This window comes from Gekko japonicus, unplaced genomic scaffold (genome assembly GCF_001447785.1).
Source record: "Gekko japonicus isolate JY-2015 unplaced genomic scaffold, Gekko_japonicus_V1.1 scaffold3468, whole genome shotgun sequence".
In the NCBI taxonomy this organism is placed as follows: Eukaryota; Metazoa; Chordata; class Lepidosauria; order Squamata; family Gekkonidae; genus Gekko; species Gekko japonicus.
In genome coordinates, this window is record NW_015177122.1 from 68,149 (window position 1) to 86,739 (window position 18,591).

An 18,591-nucleotide genomic window follows, 5' to 3' on the forward strand; every position below is an offset into this window, starting at 1 on the left:
CCCATCTTCTCCGGTCCTGTGGCATAGACACCGTCCTGCTGCTTAAGGACCTCATTGCACCTAAGCAGACCAAGGACGAGTCCTATGTGGTGCTGGTGAAAGCACTGACCGACCACCTTTCACCAAAGCCCAGAAAGTTTGCTGAGCGCATGGACTTCTTTGCGCGGGTCCAGGGGCCGGACGAGCCGGCCTCTGAGTTCTTGGTCGGGCTCCGGCAGGCGGCCACCAGGTGTTCATTTCCCCACCTGGCGGACGCCTTGCTAAACCAGTTCCTTTGGGGTCTCCGGGAACCCAAACTCTGGAGGAAACTGGTTAGCCAGGACGACCTGGACCTAGACAAGGTGCTCAGGGAGGCAGCGGCCTATGAGAAGGCGCACCAAGACCACCGCGTGCGGGCAGTCCATCGCACTCAAGCAACGCTCGAGTCAGACGACTCCGAGAACGATGAAATGCTCCAGGTCCGCCGCCGTCCCTCCCGGCAGCATCGTCCCGGGGGAGCACAATCGGCCAAAGCCCCCTCGGCACCATCCCAATGCGCCAGCTGTGGGGAAGCGCACCAACGCCGCGGTTGCCGGTTCCGGGACGCCGTCTGCCGCTCCTGCAACAAGCTGGGCCACATCGCCAGGGTCTGCTGCTCCTGACGACCACCACAGAAGACTTCGACCCACCAGACCTCGGATCAACACACGGACTTGCATACCCTCTCAGCCCACCCCCAGCCGCACCAGGTATGTAACTTGCCCCCCCTATAGCCCAAATAAGGTGCACCTGATGGTGCTTATTGAGGGGTCCCCCTGCAGCATGGAAATAGACACTGGCTCTTCTTATTCCATAATTTCGGAGGAAACGCTGTGCTCGCTCTGCCCACGGGGGACCCCCTCTGCGTAAGCCACAGGGGTTTAAGTTACGGGACTTTAACAAGAACCCTGTGGCGGTTTAGGGCTGGGGCAAGTTGGTGCAGTTTCAGGACTTCCGTGGACAATTGGACTTGCTGGTGGTGATGGGGAGACTCTTTGTGTGTGGGTGTCTTTTGGACCGAGGGGGGAGGGATGTAATGTATCCATCTCAGACCACGTGCGTGGCCATTTCACCACGCGGTCATGCGAAGCAGCCGAGCTTTGCTCTCTGGAACAATGGGACAAGCGGATCCTAGCCGGCACCTATCGGCAGGCTAGGCTCCCGGCCGAGAGCCTATGGAACTCTTGGCCACTGTAAATAGCCAATCACTTGTGTGTGGGTGTGTTTTGGGTGTGGGGTTGTTGCACATATAAACCAGCCTGCGAGCTGGTTACTTTGTCTTGTTCCTGATCTAATAAAGTACGCTAAGCTGAAATCACTCGTCCGTCTGCGTACTTTTCAGGAGCCAGCCGAAGTCCAGCCGGGGTGGGGTGGGGGGTCTGGGCGCTGCTCTCTGCGGGGAGGGCGGGAAGAGAAGCCTCCTCTTTCCTGGGCCTGCACCTCTGAAAGGGTTAAAGCAGCCGAGCTCTTGGCTAGAGAGGCTGAGAAAGGGGTGGGTGTGGGTGGAAGCGGTTGCTTCTGCAAGGGGAAAAGGAGAACAGGGAGGGCTTGGGGGGGGTGCGTGCATGCGCGCGTGTGTGTAACAGCCAAGAAAAATATTTGCAGCCGGACCCTGGGAAGGTTTCCTCTCGAGTAAGTCATCATGGCAGTCTGGGAAGACAGACGGTCTGCTCTCCCGTGTGTGTGTGTGTGTGTGTGTGTGGGGGGGGTGATCTTCTGAGGGATGTTTTCCTTTGTTAGTCGGGTTGGAGCCCCTCCCGGCAGGGTCTGAAAGGGGATGTACTAAAAGGAAGGACAGGATTGCCCACTGGGAACAATGGGAAACACTTGAAGGCCCATTGGAAATGCCGGGAATGCCAATTGACTTCCATGGGCTCCATTGAAATACACTGCAGTACAAATAGAGTTGCAAAGAAAATGCGGAATGGATTTTCCATAAGGGTCTCTGGGCCCAAATAGACTACTCTGGGACTGGAATGACAGGACCCAGGTTGGAATGACAGCCCCTGAATATAGCAGGAGTGGTCTTGGACGGGAATGACAACCCCCAGAGAGGAATGGAAGCCCCTGTGGGTAGCAAGACGGAGTGTTCTGTGACTAGAATGAGAGACCACGGAGTGGAATGACACCGCCTCAGTAGCAGGAGTATTCTGGGAATGGAATGATGGACCCCAGAGTGGAATGACAGCTCCTGGGGGTAGCTGGAGAGTTCTGGAACTGGAACAACAAGCCCCAGAGTGGAATTACAGCCCCTGGGGGTAGCAGGAATCTAAGAAACGGTGTTGAAGGAAAGCATAAATGTTAACGTGGCATAGTAGGATCCTACTTACAGCAAACTAAACACAGTCATTCAGACCCTGTTTCCTAAAGAGGTACCCAAGTAACCTTGCAAAGCCTTTTGTCCAGTGCTACCCCATTGTTTGCTTAGAAAAGCCCTCTTAGATAATTCAGTTTTGCTTCGTCTGTGGAAAGGCAGGCGAGTGGGTGCCTTCCTGACCCCCTCAGACAGACCATTCATGGGGGCCAGAGCGGAGAAGGCCGGTGGACAGGCCAGCCAGCGGAGGGACTGTGGAAGGGCAGTGAGTCATCTAGCCCCTAATAATGGCTGAGGCCTGGCATTCTGCGCCAGCTGGAGTTTCTGAATTGGTTTTATGTAAGGTACAGGGCATTGATCAAGTGTAGTCTCCATGTCACTGTGGCAGTTCAGTTTCAACTTGTTCACTCTTAGCCAATGAACCACAGCAGCCAGGAAGCAGTTGAGGACCTCTGCCCCATCCTTGCCTCCTCCTCCTGCTCCTGTTTGCCCCCCAGCAGCCCCTGTGTGCCCTGACTGGGAGAGGCCCCTCTGCCCCGTCCCCTTGGCTGGCTGCTTGGGCAGAGCTCTTGACCAGCCCTCCTGGCCTGTGGAGGAGCTCCCTGCAGTGGTTAAGCCCTTACCAGTTGCTTTGTCCCGGGATCCAGTTTACCTAGAGTTGCACCCATTAAACAGAATGGTCCCCAGGTACTGGAGGCCCTCATAACATCCACCAAAGAATTTTAAAGAGCCCAATAGAGATGTTTTTCTTTCCTGAAGGACCAAAGAAGCATAACCTAAAAAGCTTGATACTTAACATAACTCAATGACCTTAATCCTGACCCACAAACTACAACACAGACACTCCTTCTGATCCACTTAGGTCTGTCTTGACCAGGTCACTGATATAACTCAGCTCTCTTTTGGTTTCTTTCTGCCTTTTTGATATCTTTCCTTCTTCATAGGCAAGTGAATAAGAGTGTCTTTCCACAGTCAGAGGCAACCCAAGAGAAAGGGAAAGGGGATGGAAGAGGAGGACCCAGAAGGCCCTGGAACTGGCAAGAGATTGAGAAAAGGGAGTGGTGCTGAATTCTGGGAAAGAGCTCTGCCAGAGACCTTGGCTCAGGACACTGTGAGCACAAATGTATGCAGCCGACGCTTCCGGCAGTTCTGTTACCACGAGGCAGATGGGCCCCGAGAGGTTTGCAGCCGGCTCCATGGACTTTGCAACCACTGGCTGAAGCCGGAGAGGAACACCAAGAGGCAGATCCTGGACCTGGTGATCCTGGAGCAGTTCTTGGCCATTCTGCCCCAGGACATGCAGTGCTGGGTCAGAGGGTGCGGGCCAGAGACCAGTTCCCAGGCGGTGGCCCTGGCCGAAGGTTTCCTCCTGAGTCAGGCAGAGGAGAAGAGGCAGGCAGAGCAGGTGAGGGGTTTTCATGCACTCAGTTCAAGCAGTGACCTTATCCTAAGGCTTCCTGTCAGGTATTTCTGTGTGTGTGCGTGTTGACTGCCATCACTTTGCTTCCGACTTATGGCGACCCTGTAAATTAATGTCCTCCAAAATGTCCTACCGTTAAGAGCCTTCCTTGGGTCTTACAAACTGAGGGCCATGGCTTCCTTGATTGAGTCCATCCATCCCATGTTTGGTCTTCTTTTCCTGCTTTCAACTTTTCCTAACATTATTATCTTTGCCAGTGACTCTTGTCTTTTCTTAATGTCACCAAAGTACAGTAGTCTAATTTTAGTCATTTTAGCTTCTAGGGAGAGTTGAGGTTTGATTTGATCTAGAACCCACTGATTTGTCTCTTTGGTGGTCCACGGTGTCCATAAAAACTCTCCTCCAATACCACAACTAGGAGCTGGTTTGGTGTAGTCGTTAAGAGCGGCAGACTCTAATCTGGAGAACTGTGCTTGATTCCCCACGCCTCAACATGCAGCTGGCTGGGTGACCCTGGGTCAGTAGCTGTTCTCTCAAGAGCAGTTTTCTCAGAGTTCTCTCAGCCCCATCTACCTCACGGGGTGTCTGCTGTGGGGAGAGGGAGGGAAGGAAAGCTGCTCTCAGACGCCGAGTAAAGGGCAGGATATAAATCCAATCCTTGTTCTCCTTCCCCCCTACATGTAGTAATCGGAACTACTGGGGCATGAATTAACTGAATCTTGGTCACCAGTGACACATCCTCACACTGGAGAATCTTTTTTAAGCTCCTTCTGGGCTGCCCTTCCCAGCCTCAGTCTCCTGAGTTTTTGCTTCCTGTCTCCCGTTTGGTTGATGATGGAGCCAAGGAACAGAAAATCTCGAGCAATTTCTTCATCATTAACCCTAAATTTCTGAAATTCCAGACTAGTCATTACTTTTGTCTTCTTGATGTTCAACTGTAATCCTGCTTTAGCGCTTTCTGCTTTAACCTACATTGGTAGTTGTTTCAAGATTTCACTATTCTCTGCTGTCAACTGCATATCTCAAATAGTTACTGTTCCTTCCGCCAGTTTTCACTCCTCCTTCATCTAAATCAAATCCACCTTTCCTTATGATATGTTCTATATATAGATTGAAGAGAAAGGGAGATAAAATACATCGTGGTCTGAGACATATGCCAGTTTGGAAACCATTCTGTTTTTCCATCTTCTGTCCTAAGATTGCTTTTAATATTGTATGCCAATAAAAGGTATTTGAATTGAATTGAATTGACTGGTCTCTTCTTCAGAGTACAGGTTGCGCATCAATGCACAGTTCTTGTGGCAGACTCATTTCTTTTAAAACCAGCAATAGCTTTTCATGATCCACACAGTCCAAAGCTTTGCTGTAATCTATGAAACACAAGCTGGTTTTCTTCTAAAATTATCTCGTATGCTTCAGTAACCAACCTAAATTTGAGATAAGATCTCAAGTACTTTGTCCTTTTCTGAATCCAGCTTCAGTATGGTAACAGTCTTTGTTGTAAGATTTTGAGTATCACTTTACTTCCATGAGAAATCAATGCCAACTGGAGTTATGTTATAGGCCTGATATATCCTTGGAATGGTTTACCACGACTATCTATTTTCTAATGTCTATTGGATTGTATTAATATTGGGAATTGCTTTTAATATTGTATGCCAATAAAAGGTATTTGACTTGACTTGAGAAATCAATGCGAAGGTCCAGTAGTTGCTGCAGTCTTTGATGTCTCCTTTTGTCAGAATAGCAATGTAAAGTGAGTGTTACCAGACTGTGGGCCATTGTTTTGTTTTCTATCTTTGGTAGCATATTCTTGTTAAGAATTTGAAGGACTCCTTTTCTGTGCCTTGGAATAGTTCTATTGATATCCCATCTACCCCTGGTGATCTGTTTCTCCCCATTGCTCTCAGTGCAGTTTCCCCTTTACTTTCTTAAACCGTTGGTTCTGCTTCAAAAGATTTTTCTGGAAAGGAATCTGGCATCCTTTCATCTCCTTAGTATAATTCCTCCATGTATTCTTCCCACTTTTTTCTTAAACATTTCTACCTGTAGATATTCCACTAGATATTTCCATTCCTTCTCTTACCTGCCTCTGTTGTTGTTTCAGATGTGGGAACGATCCGTGAAGATGGAAGCGAAGCTCTCTGAGGCAGAAGGAGCTCCGTCAGAGGAAAGTCAGAGGGCGCAGGCCCAGGAGGTTGCCCAAGATGCCCTGTCAAGTGGTAAGGGTGCCTCTTGCCTAAATGGGATCAGGGGACCTAGTTGAGTTGTTAGGAAGAAGGTTCAAGACAGGAGAAAAGGGGAATGCTTTTGAAGACTACATAGAATGGGCTTCTGGGACACAGAGTGCCATAGGATGTCGTGATGGCCAGTTTACATAAAAGGGAATTAAGATTCATGGAGGGCAATTCCATTCTTATTTACATCAATTAAAATATGCATCTCTCCCCTTCCTTCCATTAGAGGGTCTCAAGGTGGCTCAGGAAAGGAAAGGAAGTGAAATCTGGGTGCAGGTATTAGCCATGGTGAATAAATGGAAGGTCCACATTCCCCAGACCTGGATGGCCATGGCCGAGCTCATGGGTAGCTGATGCTTCTCTTCCACCTCTCCGACCCCTTACTAAAAACCAGTACAAATTTTCTTGAGTGTAAAAGAAGACAAGGTGTCATGATCCTGGGAATAGGAGTGGGTGATGCAGAATTCAAAGAAGCAAACAAAATAGTAACTTGAGGTTAACGTTTATTCTTCCAATTTTGCCTCCCTTGCAGGCAGTGAAGAGATGTTGTCAACCTGTCGTCTTTTCAGAGGAGTGGAAACGGCTGCTTCATCTCTGGTCCAGGTAGAGGGAGGGAAGATTGCGGCACAGTCAGGTCCCCTCTCCTTTCTCAAGGGAGGATTTGGGTCCTGCTGACCGAGGAGAGACAAGCTCTGAACCCCACTCTCTTTACGTATGCTCAACTCTACCTCCTGCACCCTCCCAGAATGCCCCTGTGGAGAGTGTAGTCTCTGCCTGAACGGATCTCTGACGAGGGAATCTGCTTCTCCTTTCAGGCTCCCTTTTCCTTTGAGGAGGTGGCCGTGTATTTCACTGAGGCCGAGTGGGCCTTGCTGGCTCCTGGCCAAAGAGCTCTCTACAGGGACGTCATGCTGGAGAACTATGGGAGCGTGGCCTCTCTGGGTAAGATCTCTGCTAAAAATGAAAGGTCCAATAAATTCCTGACTTGTCTTCCTGACAACTTCATTTCCCAGAAAGTGGAGAGGGAAACAAGGGGACCTGCTATCTTGGACTTGATTCTTATGAACAGGGAAGAACTGGTTGATGAGGTGAACGGAGTGGGCACCCTGAGTAGTAGTGACCATGTAATTTTGGAATTTAGAGTCCTGGGGAAGGTAAATGCTATACGTAGTCAGACATATAGGCTGGACTTCAGGAAAGCAAAATTGACAACATTAAAGTTATGCTGGATAGAATCCCATGGTCAGAAATACTTAAGGAGAAGGGAGTTCAAGCAGGATCGGAGTTTCTCACAAGTGATATACTGAAGGCACAACCACGAACGATTCCTATGAGAAGGAAAAATGGGAGAAGCCTAAAGAAGCCAAGGTGGCTCCATAAACAGCTTTCTAAAGACTTGTGAAATAGAAGAGACTCATTCAGAACGTGGAAGGAGGGCCTCATAACCAAGGAAGAATAGAAACAAATAACCAGTGCTTGTAGAGAGAGAGTTAGGAAAGCCCAAAGCTAGCAAGAGATGCTAAAAACAACAAAAAAGCTTTCTTTTCTTATGTTCAAAGTAAGAAAAAGAGCAAGGACATGGTAGGCCCATTGCGGGGACAGGAAAATGACATTGTTACAGGTGATGAAGAGAGGGCAGAAATCCTCAATTCCTACTTTTCCTCAGTCTTGTCTTGCAAGGGAAATGGTGCTCAATATGGCAAAAACAGAACAGGAAGGGAGCTGCAGCCTAGGATCAGCATAAGGGTAGTACATAAACACCTAGTTTCTTTAAATGAGACTATGTCCTCGGGGTCAGATGAACTGCATCCAAGGGTACTAAAAGAACTCACAGATGTCATTTCTGAGCCTCTGTCCATTATTTTTGAGAATTCTTGGAGAACTGAAGATTGGAGGTGGGCAAATGTTGTCCCCATCTTCAAGAAGGGGAAAAAGGAGGATCTGGGTAACTACTTACCCATCAGCTTGACATCTATACTTGGGAAAGTTTTAGAACAAATCATCAAACAGACAGTCCTTGAGCATTTAGAAAGGACACTCTGATTACTAAGAGCCATCATGGGTTTCTCAAGAACAAGTCATGTCAGATTAACCTTAGCTCTCTTTTTGAGAAAGTTATTACCTTGCTGGATCAGGGGAATGCTGTAGACATAGTTTATCTTGATTTCAGTAAGGGTTTTGATAAGGGTCCACATAATATTCTTGTTGACAAATTGGGACAATGTGCTTGGATCCTATGACTGTTAGGTGGATCTGTAACTGGTCGACAGATCACACCCAAAAAGTGCTTGTAAATGGTTCCTCATCTTCTTGGAGAGGAGTGACAAGTGGAGTGCCTCAAGGATCTGTCCTAGGACCTGTTTTGTTCAACATCTTTATCAATTATTTGGATGAAGGAATAGAGGAAATGCTTATTAAATTTGCAGATGATCCTAATTTGGGAGGGGTAGTAAATATGGTAGAAGACAGAGTCAGGATACAGGATGATCTTGACAGGCTGGAAAACGGGGCTAAAACAAATAAAATGAATTTCAATTGGGATAAATGTAAAGTCCCGCATTTAGGTTGGAAAAATCAAATGCATAATTATAGGTTGGGGGAGACTTGTCTTGGCAGTAGTATGTGCGAAAAGGATGTAGAGGTCTTAGTATTCCATACAGTGAATATGAGTCAGCAGTGTGATGCAGCTGCTAAAAAGGCAAATGTGATTTTGGGCTGTATCAACAGAAGTATAGTGTCCAGATCATCAGATGTGATGGTTCCACTTTACTTTGCTCTGGTTAGACCTCACCTAGAATATTGTGTTTAGTTTGGGGCACCACAATTTAAGAAGTATATAAAGAAGCTGGAACATGTCCAGAGGAGGGCAACAAAGATGGTGAGGGGTCTGGAGAACAAGTCTTATGAGGAAAGATTGAAGGAGCTGGGTGTGTTTAGCCTGGAGAGGAGACAACTGAGAGGTGATATGATAACCATCTTCAAGTACTTGAAGGGCTGTCATGCAGAGCATGATACGGAGTTGTTTTCTGTTGACTCAGAAGGTTAAACCAGACACAATCTGTTGTAATTAAATCAGAAGAGTTTTCGGCTAAACATTAGGAAGACCTGACAGTCATTTATTTATTTATTTATTTAGAGCAGTACCTCAGTGGAACAGGCCTCCTCGAGAGGTGGTGGGCTTTCCTTCTTTGGAGGTGTTCAAGCAGAGGCTAGATGGCCATCGGACAGCAGTGCTGATTGTGTGAACTTTGGCAGATCATGAGAGGGAGGGGCAGGAAGGGTTGCCTCAGTGCTTAGCTCTTGTGGCCCTTTCTTACATGCCCAGGGAAATGCTGCTTGGCACTTTGAGGTCAGGAAGCAATTTTTCTCCAGGCCGGATTGGCCAGGGATTCTGGAGGTTATTTATTTATTTATTTATTTATTTATTTATTTATTTCACTTTTACCCCGCCCTCCCTGCCAGGCAGGCTCAGGTTTAGGGACACATTCGGCAGTACTGCCGCATTAGATCGTATAGGATCGGAGTTCGCAACAGGGCACTGCTGGTAAAACGTCACTCCTATCAGAACGCCTGCCTGAAAAGTTCTGTTTTCACGGCCCTGCGGAACTGTGACAAGTTCTGCAGGGCCCTGATCTCGGCAGGGAGCTCATTCCAGTAGGACGGAGCTACAAACAAAAAAGCCCTCATCCTGGTTACCATCTGCCTGACGTCCTTAGGGCCAGGGAGGTCCAGGCGGTTTCGTTTTGGGAACCTGATCGCAGTGCTCTCTGGGGAACATACGGGGAAACACTGGTCACTGCGGGTGTGGAGGGGGAGGTATTTGTGAATTTCCTGCATTGTGCAGGGGGTTGGATTAGAGGACCCTGGAGGTCCCTCCCAACTCTATGATTCTATGTTAAAGGTGCAAATTACTGCCATTGGGATGATGCATGAATCGAAATATTGAAAAGCAGCATGTGGTTGTGAGGACTGCCTGGCTACCCCCCCCCACCCCCGCTGGGGGCCTCAAGGAGGTTGGGGTGGCAGTGAAAGTGATGGCTGAGCATGGCCAGTGTTGTCCCCCCCCCCCCCGCAAAAAAAACCCGGACTGTATAGAGGACTATGGTGGAGACAGACCAAGTCCTTGTGTTTGAAGAATGGCTGGCGAGTTTCTCAGGAAGATCTCAAGAGACTATTTCCTTACCAAATGAACTAGCTGCAAGTGAGTATCCTTCATGGTTATGCCAAGGGACCTTTCCTCTTCATTTCTAAGCGACTCTTGGGTTGGTGGAATTCTCAAGTTCACTGGGTAAGGAGGGAGGGAGGCCTTCTGGGGTCTGGGATCTGGGGGCTCATAAGCTCCTTCTGGGGCTGAGCTCAGCTGTAGCTATTGAGTGGCTGCACTCTCCTTAGATACTGGATATTCCAGGAAAAGGGGGGGTTTACCTGAGAAGAGCCCTGGTGGACGAGGCCAAAGGCACATCTAACCATTCCTACAGCAGTCCCCGGGATGTCTTCAGGTCTTCCTATTAGGTGGAGATGGGTTTGAGTGCTTTCTGTGGAGCTGTTCTACCTTACAGGGGTGGCCTGCTGCAGGTAGTCCCACCAGTTAACACTGCCACCCAAGGGTAAGTGGCTTCCGGCAAATTACACAATAACCTCTGTTGTGGTGTGTTATTGAAGAGTTTCCCACTGAAACTGTCAGCCCCAGTAACACAAAGTCAGGTTCTCCGTTGAAGCACAGTTTGTTTGAGCCAGAACAGGATAGAGGAAGCACTGTAGTCACCTTCCGTCTCCCCAAGAGGGAAGCGACCGACTCCTTCCCAAAGGCGAAGTCCCTTCCCCGCCCCTTGAGGCAGGAAACCCATCTGCCAAAGAAAAGCACAAACACACACAGAAAAGCCAGGAATACCTGTCCACTCAGCGTGCCACGATGCCCGAGTTTCTCCGAGGCCGGCCAGCCCCATTTCCCCCTTTCCCCAGGGAAGAGGGTTGACAACTATGACAACCCTCTGCTGCTCTAAGGGTCTGCCAGACTAACTTCCCCACATTTACATTACATCACCCTGGTCATGTTGAACACCTGGATAACTGCACGCTCGCTGCCTGTTCACAGTGTATTCCAGGTATTTTGGAAGGATGGAACAGGACAGAGTCTTCTGGGGTCTTATCTGGACTCTTTGACACTGCGTGTTCCTCTGGGATGGGCTTCCAGAGGGCCCTACTCTGCTGTAGCAAATTAATGACCTTAAGGCCCAATAATCAGTCTTCTGGCTCTCTCTTGCTGGCAACAAAATACACTTCTTTCCAGAGAGACAGGCTGTCTCTGTGCTTCTAGGAAAGGCAGAAATGTCTGGATGATTCAGATGTGGCTGTGCTTTAGACAGGCCCAGCTAAGGTGCAGAGAACGGCTCAGAAACAGCAAGAAAATGTCTCTGAGCTTGAGAGAGGTGGCCCTACACTGCAAGGTTGGTTTTCTAATCTGTCATTACATGTCTCCCCCCCCCCCCCAACAAACAGCAACTTTCTCAGAAACCATGGGGGCCCACTTTGAACTGCGGGGTTCACTTGGTGAGCTCCTGGCTTCTCTCCTCCCCCCCCGGAAAACATGCATTTTGGGGAGGCTGAAAAACATCTCCGCCTGGCTGTGTTGACAACTGGAAGGAAACTCTCAGTGCAGTTGCAGGACTGGATCTCTTGATAACCTCTTGTATTTAATAGTTAAGTGCAGAGAATCAAAAGCCAAAAAGCATGGCAAGTCAAATGGGAACGGGTGGTGGTGGTGGGGATCAGTTTTTTTGCCACTTGTCCCTGTTGGGGGAATTAAGAGTTCACCAGGAGCTTTTCCTAGGAATCCCGTCCCCACCTGGCTCGACGGGAGAGGGGAGTTGAAACTAGCAGGAACCCCCTAGTTTCAGAGAGAGAGAGAGAGAAGAAAACCTGTTCCAAAGTCTCTGTGATTTATTGAAAGAAAATTGTACTGCACCACTTTCCAAGAAAGTAGCAATTTCAGTATTCATCTCACAGAAGGGAAAGGAAAACCAGTACTTATAAACAAATATTGCACTTATTATTCATTTAGGAATTATTATTTATTTGGGAAGGCATTCTGGCCACTCTAGCAACATCTGGCCACAGTGTTGGCAGAGGGCCCATAGCATCTCAAACACTGGTGTTAAATACCTTTAGAATCCAGGATAGCTGTCAATCAAGAAATCGGATAGTCCCAACGAAACCAAGACTCCTCCCTTTTCTGGCCAGAAGACTCTGGCCGGAGTAATTGAATTCCTAGGTTAAAAACACCCTCCCTGTCCAGGCCGGAGCTTGGAGCCACTGGTCCTCATATCTAGATGCTTTGGCTTTGAGGCTGGAACTGAGAAATATAGAGTTCTTATGGAGCAGAGTGCAGGGTGCATTGCCAGGCTGAAGAGCCTCCTGCAAAGCTTTATGGGAGGGAACCAAACAGAGAGGCCTGAGACAATTCAGGCTGCTTTACAGAACTGCCGCATCATGCTTATAATTCTGCCACATTCCCCTTAAATGAAATTGCTGAGCAGTCGGGTTAGAATGGATAAAGGGAAGTACTTCTGCACCCGAAGAGTGATTCACACATGGAATTCACTGCCACAGGACGTGGTGGTGGCTACAAGCATGGAAGGCTTCAAGAGGGAATTAGATAAACATATGGAGCAGAGGTCCATCAGTGGCTACTAGCCACAAGGTATAGATAGGGACTCTCAGTCTGGGGCAAGTTATGCTCTATATTCCTGGTGCTTTGGGGGGGGGTGTCAACAATGGGAGGGCTTCTAGTGTCCTGGCCAGTGTTCCCTCTAAGCTGAGTTAATGTGAGCTAGCTCACAGTTTTTTAGCCTCTGGTTCACACATGGTCACTGGCCTGATCCAACATGGGCTTCTCTTATGTTCTTATGCTTTTAAAACATATATGGGAAGTTTGGGGAGAGGAGAGACATAGAATATAAAAAGAGCTCTACGGGAGGGCCAAGCAGGGATAAGATGTGACCAGCATCTCAGTTTGGGAGGAAAGATGATCTGATAACAGAAATGCACCCCCATTCCTGAGCAGTGCTTGACTGGTGCCTTGGCGTCTTGCCTGGGTGATGATTGACACTCTTCCTTTATTCCAGCAGCAGATGTAGAGGAGGCAGCTGGGGAGTTCCAGGGGTTCTCTTTGGAAAAAGTCAAGAATGGAGATGCCGAAGGACACTTTGGAGATGGAGATGGACCCCAGGGGCAGGAGGGAAGCCAAGCAGGTAAGAGGAGGGATCAGCCCATTCCTTACTGAGGAGGGGGTTTCTGTGAAATCCCAGTCCAAGAAGAGAGGTCAATCAAAAAGAGAAGGAACAAAGGCCTCCATCCTAACCAGAGAATCCACTCCAGGGGAAATGAAAGTGTGGCCTTGGCAAAGACCTTCAGTCAGAGAATGAACACAAATTCCCTTAGGAGAGAAGCCATATAATTGATTGCAGTGCGGAAGGAGCTTCAGTCAAACAAGATCCCTTACTTCACACCTAAAAAGCCATATAAACAGTCCAAACCAAGAATCTCTCGTGTAGGAGGCTTAATGTATCATGGAATTATAGTGTTTGAAGGGACCTCCAGGGTCATCTAATCCAATCCCTTGCACAATGTAGTACATTCACAAATACCTCCCCCCACAACCCCAGTGACCCCTCTTCCATGCCCATTATTTTTAAAGTATATATTACTGTACATTTCAGCATACAGCAGGAAGAAGGTACTGTAATATTTGGATTGCAGATGGAAATTCAGGTGCAGATCAGAACTCCTTGTGTGCGTTCTAACAGGATCTCTTTCTTTATTCCAGCAGGGGATGATCAGAGGAATGAGGATGAGGAACGGCATCCTCTATCGCCAGATGAAGTGAAGAATGAGGACTTGAGAGGAAACTTCCGAAGCCAAGTTGGACGTAAGAGGCAGAAAAGACGCCACATCATCCAGAAGGGAGGTAAACCCATTCCTTGCCAAGGGGGGGATTTCCAAGAAGTAATTCACACGGTGAAGGAAACATGCAAGTGCTTGGTGTGTGGAATGAACTTCTCAGATCAATCCCAGTATAATGTCCATTTACGAGTGCACAGCAGACAGAAGACCCATCGATGGCTGGAGTGTGGAAAGACCATGATTCGAAAAGCAGAGCTCCATGGACTTCAAAGAATACATGGAGGAGAGAAACCATATCGCTACTCAGACTATGGCAAGAAATACTCAGAGAAATCAGACCTCATTCAACACCAAAGGATTTATTCAGGAGGGAAGAAATGTATTTGCTCAGAGAGTGGACTGATGTTCTCTATGGGAGGAAAAGGTAATAAACATTTTCCAAAGCACAGTGCAATGAATGCATGTAAATGCTTTTGGTGTGGAAACTATTTTAAATACAGATCACAGCTCCTTGTGCACCAAAGTATCCATAGAGGGGAGAAGCCTTCTGAATGCTCAGAATGTGGGAAGACATTCCGTCTCAGTGGCCATCATCAAGAACATCTAAGAACCCACACAGGAAAGAAGACTTTTAAATGCTCAGAGGGTGGGAAGAGATTTATTCAGAGTAGCCATCTTCAAAACTATCTAAGAACCCACACAGGGGAGAAGCCGTTTGAATGCTCAGAATGTGAGAAGAGATTCAGTCACAGCAGCACTCTTCAAAAACATCTAAGAACCCACACAGGGGAGAAACCTTTTCAATGCTCAAAATGTGGGAAGGGTTTCACTCAGAGTGGCCATCTTCAGAAACATATAAGAACCCACACAGGGGAGAAGCCTTTTGAATGCTCAGAGTGTGAGAAAAGATTCTGCCACAGTGGCCAGCTTCAAAATCATCTAAGAACCCACACAGGGGAGAAGCCGTTTGAATGCTCAGTGTGTGGGAAGAGATTCAGTCAGGGTAGCTCTCTTCAAAGACATCTAAGAACCCACACAGGGGAGAAGCCTTTTGAATGTTCAGAGTGTGGGAAGAGATTCACAGACAGTAGCACTCTTCAATATCATATAAGAACCCACACAGCGGAGATGCCCTTTGAATGCTCACAGTGTGGGAAGAGATTCAATCACCGTAGTGCTCTTCAATATCATATAAGAACACACACAGGGGAGAGGCCTTTTGAATGCTCACAGTGTGGGAAGAGATTCAGTCGCAGTGGCCATCTTCAAAGTCATCTAAGAATCCATACAGGGGAGAAGCCTTTTGAATGCTCACAGTGTGGGAAGAGATTCAGTCACAGTAGTGCTCTTCAAAATCATCTAAGAACCCACACAGACGAGAAGCCATTTGAATGCTCAGTGTGTGGGAAGAGATTCAGTTGCAGTAGCACTCTTCAAAGTCATATAAGAATTCACACAGGAGAAAAGCCTTTTGAATGCTCAGAGTGTGGGAAGAGATTCAGTTGCAGTAGCACTCTTCAAAGTCATATAAGAATTCACACAGGAGAAAAGCCTTTTGAATGCTCAGAGTGTGGGAAGAGATTCAGTTGCAGTAGCACTCTTCAAAGTCATATAAGAATTCACACAGGAGAAAAGCCTTTTGAATGCTCAGAGTGTGGGAAGAGATTCAGTTGCAGTAGCACTCTTCAAAGTCATATAAGAATTCACACAGGAGAAAAGCCTTTTGAATGCTCAGAGTGTGGGAAGAGATTCAGTCAGAGTAGCAGTCTTCAAAAGCATCTTAGAAACCACACAGAGGAGAAGCAGTTTGAATGTTCAGAGTGCGGAAAGAGATTTAGTCAGACTGGCTTGCTTCAAGAGCATCAAAGAACCCACACCATGTAACTTCTCAGCTCAGAGGTGTTGAACTCATTTGTTACGAGGGTCAGATCTGACATAAATGTCACTTTGTTGGTCTGGGCCGTGTGTGCCAGAGATATAAAGTTCAGAAAGGACACAGGAAACCCAATTAACAATATTATTTTTTACTCAAAATACAAATATCCTTAAAACATTGAAGAGCATTTCCTTTATTGAATGGTCTTTGATAGCTGACACCTCTTGCTCTGAATCATTGCATGAAAATCTGGAGTCAATGTCTGTGTTGTAGCAATCTTGAATATGCTGTTTAGGTACATATCTGTAAGCTGCTAACGTACTTTTGATTTATAGGAATTTATTACAGAAAAGAGTATTTATGACAGGAAAGATTTGTGGCATCCTTTCCTTTGGAGGTGGAAAGATGAAAGAAAAGGGTTTGTTCAGCAAAGAAGATGATGAAGGAAATCCTGAGGGTGGATGACATTTTCATAGCGTGTCAAAAACTTTGTCCCGTGGGGCACCTGTTTTGGTTTGTCTCCCATATTGTTAATTTAATATCTTCTTGTATTGTCTCTATATCTTTAAGATTATTGTTTTTATCTAATAACTTATTGTATGGTTGCATCTTCTCATTAGTCATCATTGTTGGCATAATAAATGCCTCTAACAGAGAGACCCATCTAGGAATTTTATTATAAAATTTTTCTTTTATTTTTTTCCATATCTTAAACAGTGGGCCTCTTAATTAATGGTTTTGGAAATTGGGATGTATTTTCTCTTTATTATACCATACATATGCATGGAGTCCCATGTATAAATCATGACATTCTAGTTTTAATGCTCTTCGATTTTCCAAGTTCAGCCAATCTCTAATCCAAGTAGCTGCTGCCGCTTGATAATAGCAGTACCAATTTGGTAATCACAATCGTGGGGCACCTGTTTTAAGAAGAAACATAAGATGCCCTTTAAAACGATGGGTATGATCAATCAATCAATTTTATTTTAACAGTCAATGACCATTCTGGCCGTCCTTCTTATGTGACAAATGGTGTCACATAAGAAGGACTCCAGAAACAGTTTAAACCCAGTTGAAAAAAGGTTCATGTTTATCACTGTTACTGAAAAACAGAAGCTCCAAACAATTACTGACGGTTCCGAAGGCTACTATGGAACTGAGAGGAGAAGCAAACAGCTCAGGCTGGCCTCCGAAAAGCACATTTGCTGATTGATGTTGAGTTCTTCATGGAGATGGCAATAGCAAGTCTTGCCTCTGCCTGAAGCAGGCCCTGTGCTGAAAAAGACCAGGGATTAGTGCTGGAAGACTACAGCAGGGTGATGGAACTAAGGCAGCTGGATCACTGGGTCGGCCTTGAGAACTGGGCATGAGCAAGAGGGCTTGGAGCCTAGAGCAACGGAGAATCGGTCCTGACCTGAAGAAGAAGAAGAGTTGGATTTATAGCCCTCCCTTCACTCGGAGTCTCAGAGCAGCTTACAATCTCTTGAGAGAACAGCTCTGAGAGAACCGTGACTGATTCAAGGTCACCCAGCTGGCTGCATGTGGAGGAGTGAGGAATCAAACTCATTTCTCGAGATTAGAGTCCACTGTTCTTAACCACTACACCAAACCAGGGTAGATAACGAAGCTCAGCAGGCCTGAAGCACAACTCCTTTGTTGTCCCTGAACAAAACTACCAAGAAAAAGAAACTCCACCCACTTCAGCAGTTCTCCAAAACTTCAGGGGCTGAAGAGGTCCAAACAAGCCCATCTGAAAGACACGATACCCTCCAGATACATTACACCTTCTTCAATGAGCCACTGAGAATGGCTCCAGCCACCATTAGGGAGAAGACCAGCCACTGCTCTTTGCATCCCATGTTTTCACAAACTCTGAACTCAAAATCATTCGAGAAGAGCAGACCCTCACTGCCGTGAATGATGCCTGACTTAATTTAGGGATCTCGTGGCAGAACAGCACATATTTTTTCACACTGCGATCCCTGCGTCTTCGGCACTCTCCGAATCAGGCCACAGGGCACTGCATCCTCGCTGGATCCCAGTGGGCAGGGCAAAGGAGTGTTCAAGATGTCTCTTGTATTTATGACCCACCCTCTCACCCCTGCAATAGACTCCCAAAGTCCATCTCCCTGCAGAAATGGGGAGGCTGAGTCTTTCCCTCATGGCAGTCTAAAAATGTCTTTTATACAGGTGGCAGCAGCATCCAAGCCTTAGGAACAAAGCAAGCATATTCTGCTGGATATGCATATATTAAGGGTGTCTTTACTCACAAAAAGGAATTTGTTTTACTGGAAAAGAAATCTTTCCAGCACCAGATGTTGCAGCCCAGTCTGCTGAATTGCTGGTGGTTCTGGAAGTGGTGAAAGTTGTCCCTTCAGGCCTTTTGGAAGCAATATGGCTTCTGTGATTCCAGAGGCGAGCCAATGAAAGCCAAACGGACCTGGTAACGATGAGCTGACCTCTTATGAGAGGAAGTAACTTTATGTTTACCTTTTATGTTGAATTGTATAATTATTAATTTTTTAAAAAAGTAAAAGCACATCAAACTCGGGGTAATCCCTAAATTTACACCTGTGTCTTAAAGGATGGTTGATATTAGGAAGTGAAGAACATAAGAGAAGCCATGTTGGATCAGGCCAATGGCCCATCCAGTCCAATACTCTGTGTCACACAGTGCCCAAAACCCAGGTGCCATCAGGAGGTCCACCACTGGGGCCAGAACTCCAAAAGCCCTTCCACTGTCGTCCCCCAAGCACCAAGAATACAGAGCATCACTGCCCCAGACACAGTTTTCCATAAACCTTGTGGCTAACAGCCACGAACG

The 18,591-nt window shown here is 47.0% G+C and overlaps 1 protein-coding gene across 1 annotated transcript in view; it reads left to right on the plus strand.

Annotated features, from left to right (window-relative positions):
* Positions 1-363: 363 nt before the first annotated feature.
* LOC107124811 (zinc finger protein 418-like) overlaps positions 364-18,591 on the plus strand; it is a 50,098-nt gene continuing 31,870 nt past the window's right edge. The window contains exons 1-5 of the mRNA XM_015428321.1: positions 364-728; positions 2,546-2,597; positions 5,860-5,974; positions 13,114-13,239; positions 13,815-14,537. Of these exons, the coding sequence (XP_015283807.1) occupies positions 364-728; positions 2,546-2,597; positions 5,860-5,974; positions 13,114-13,239; positions 13,815-14,537 (1,381 nt within the window). The remainder of the gene's footprint in view (positions 729-2,545; positions 2,598-5,859; positions 5,975-13,113; positions 13,240-13,814; positions 14,538-18,591) is intronic.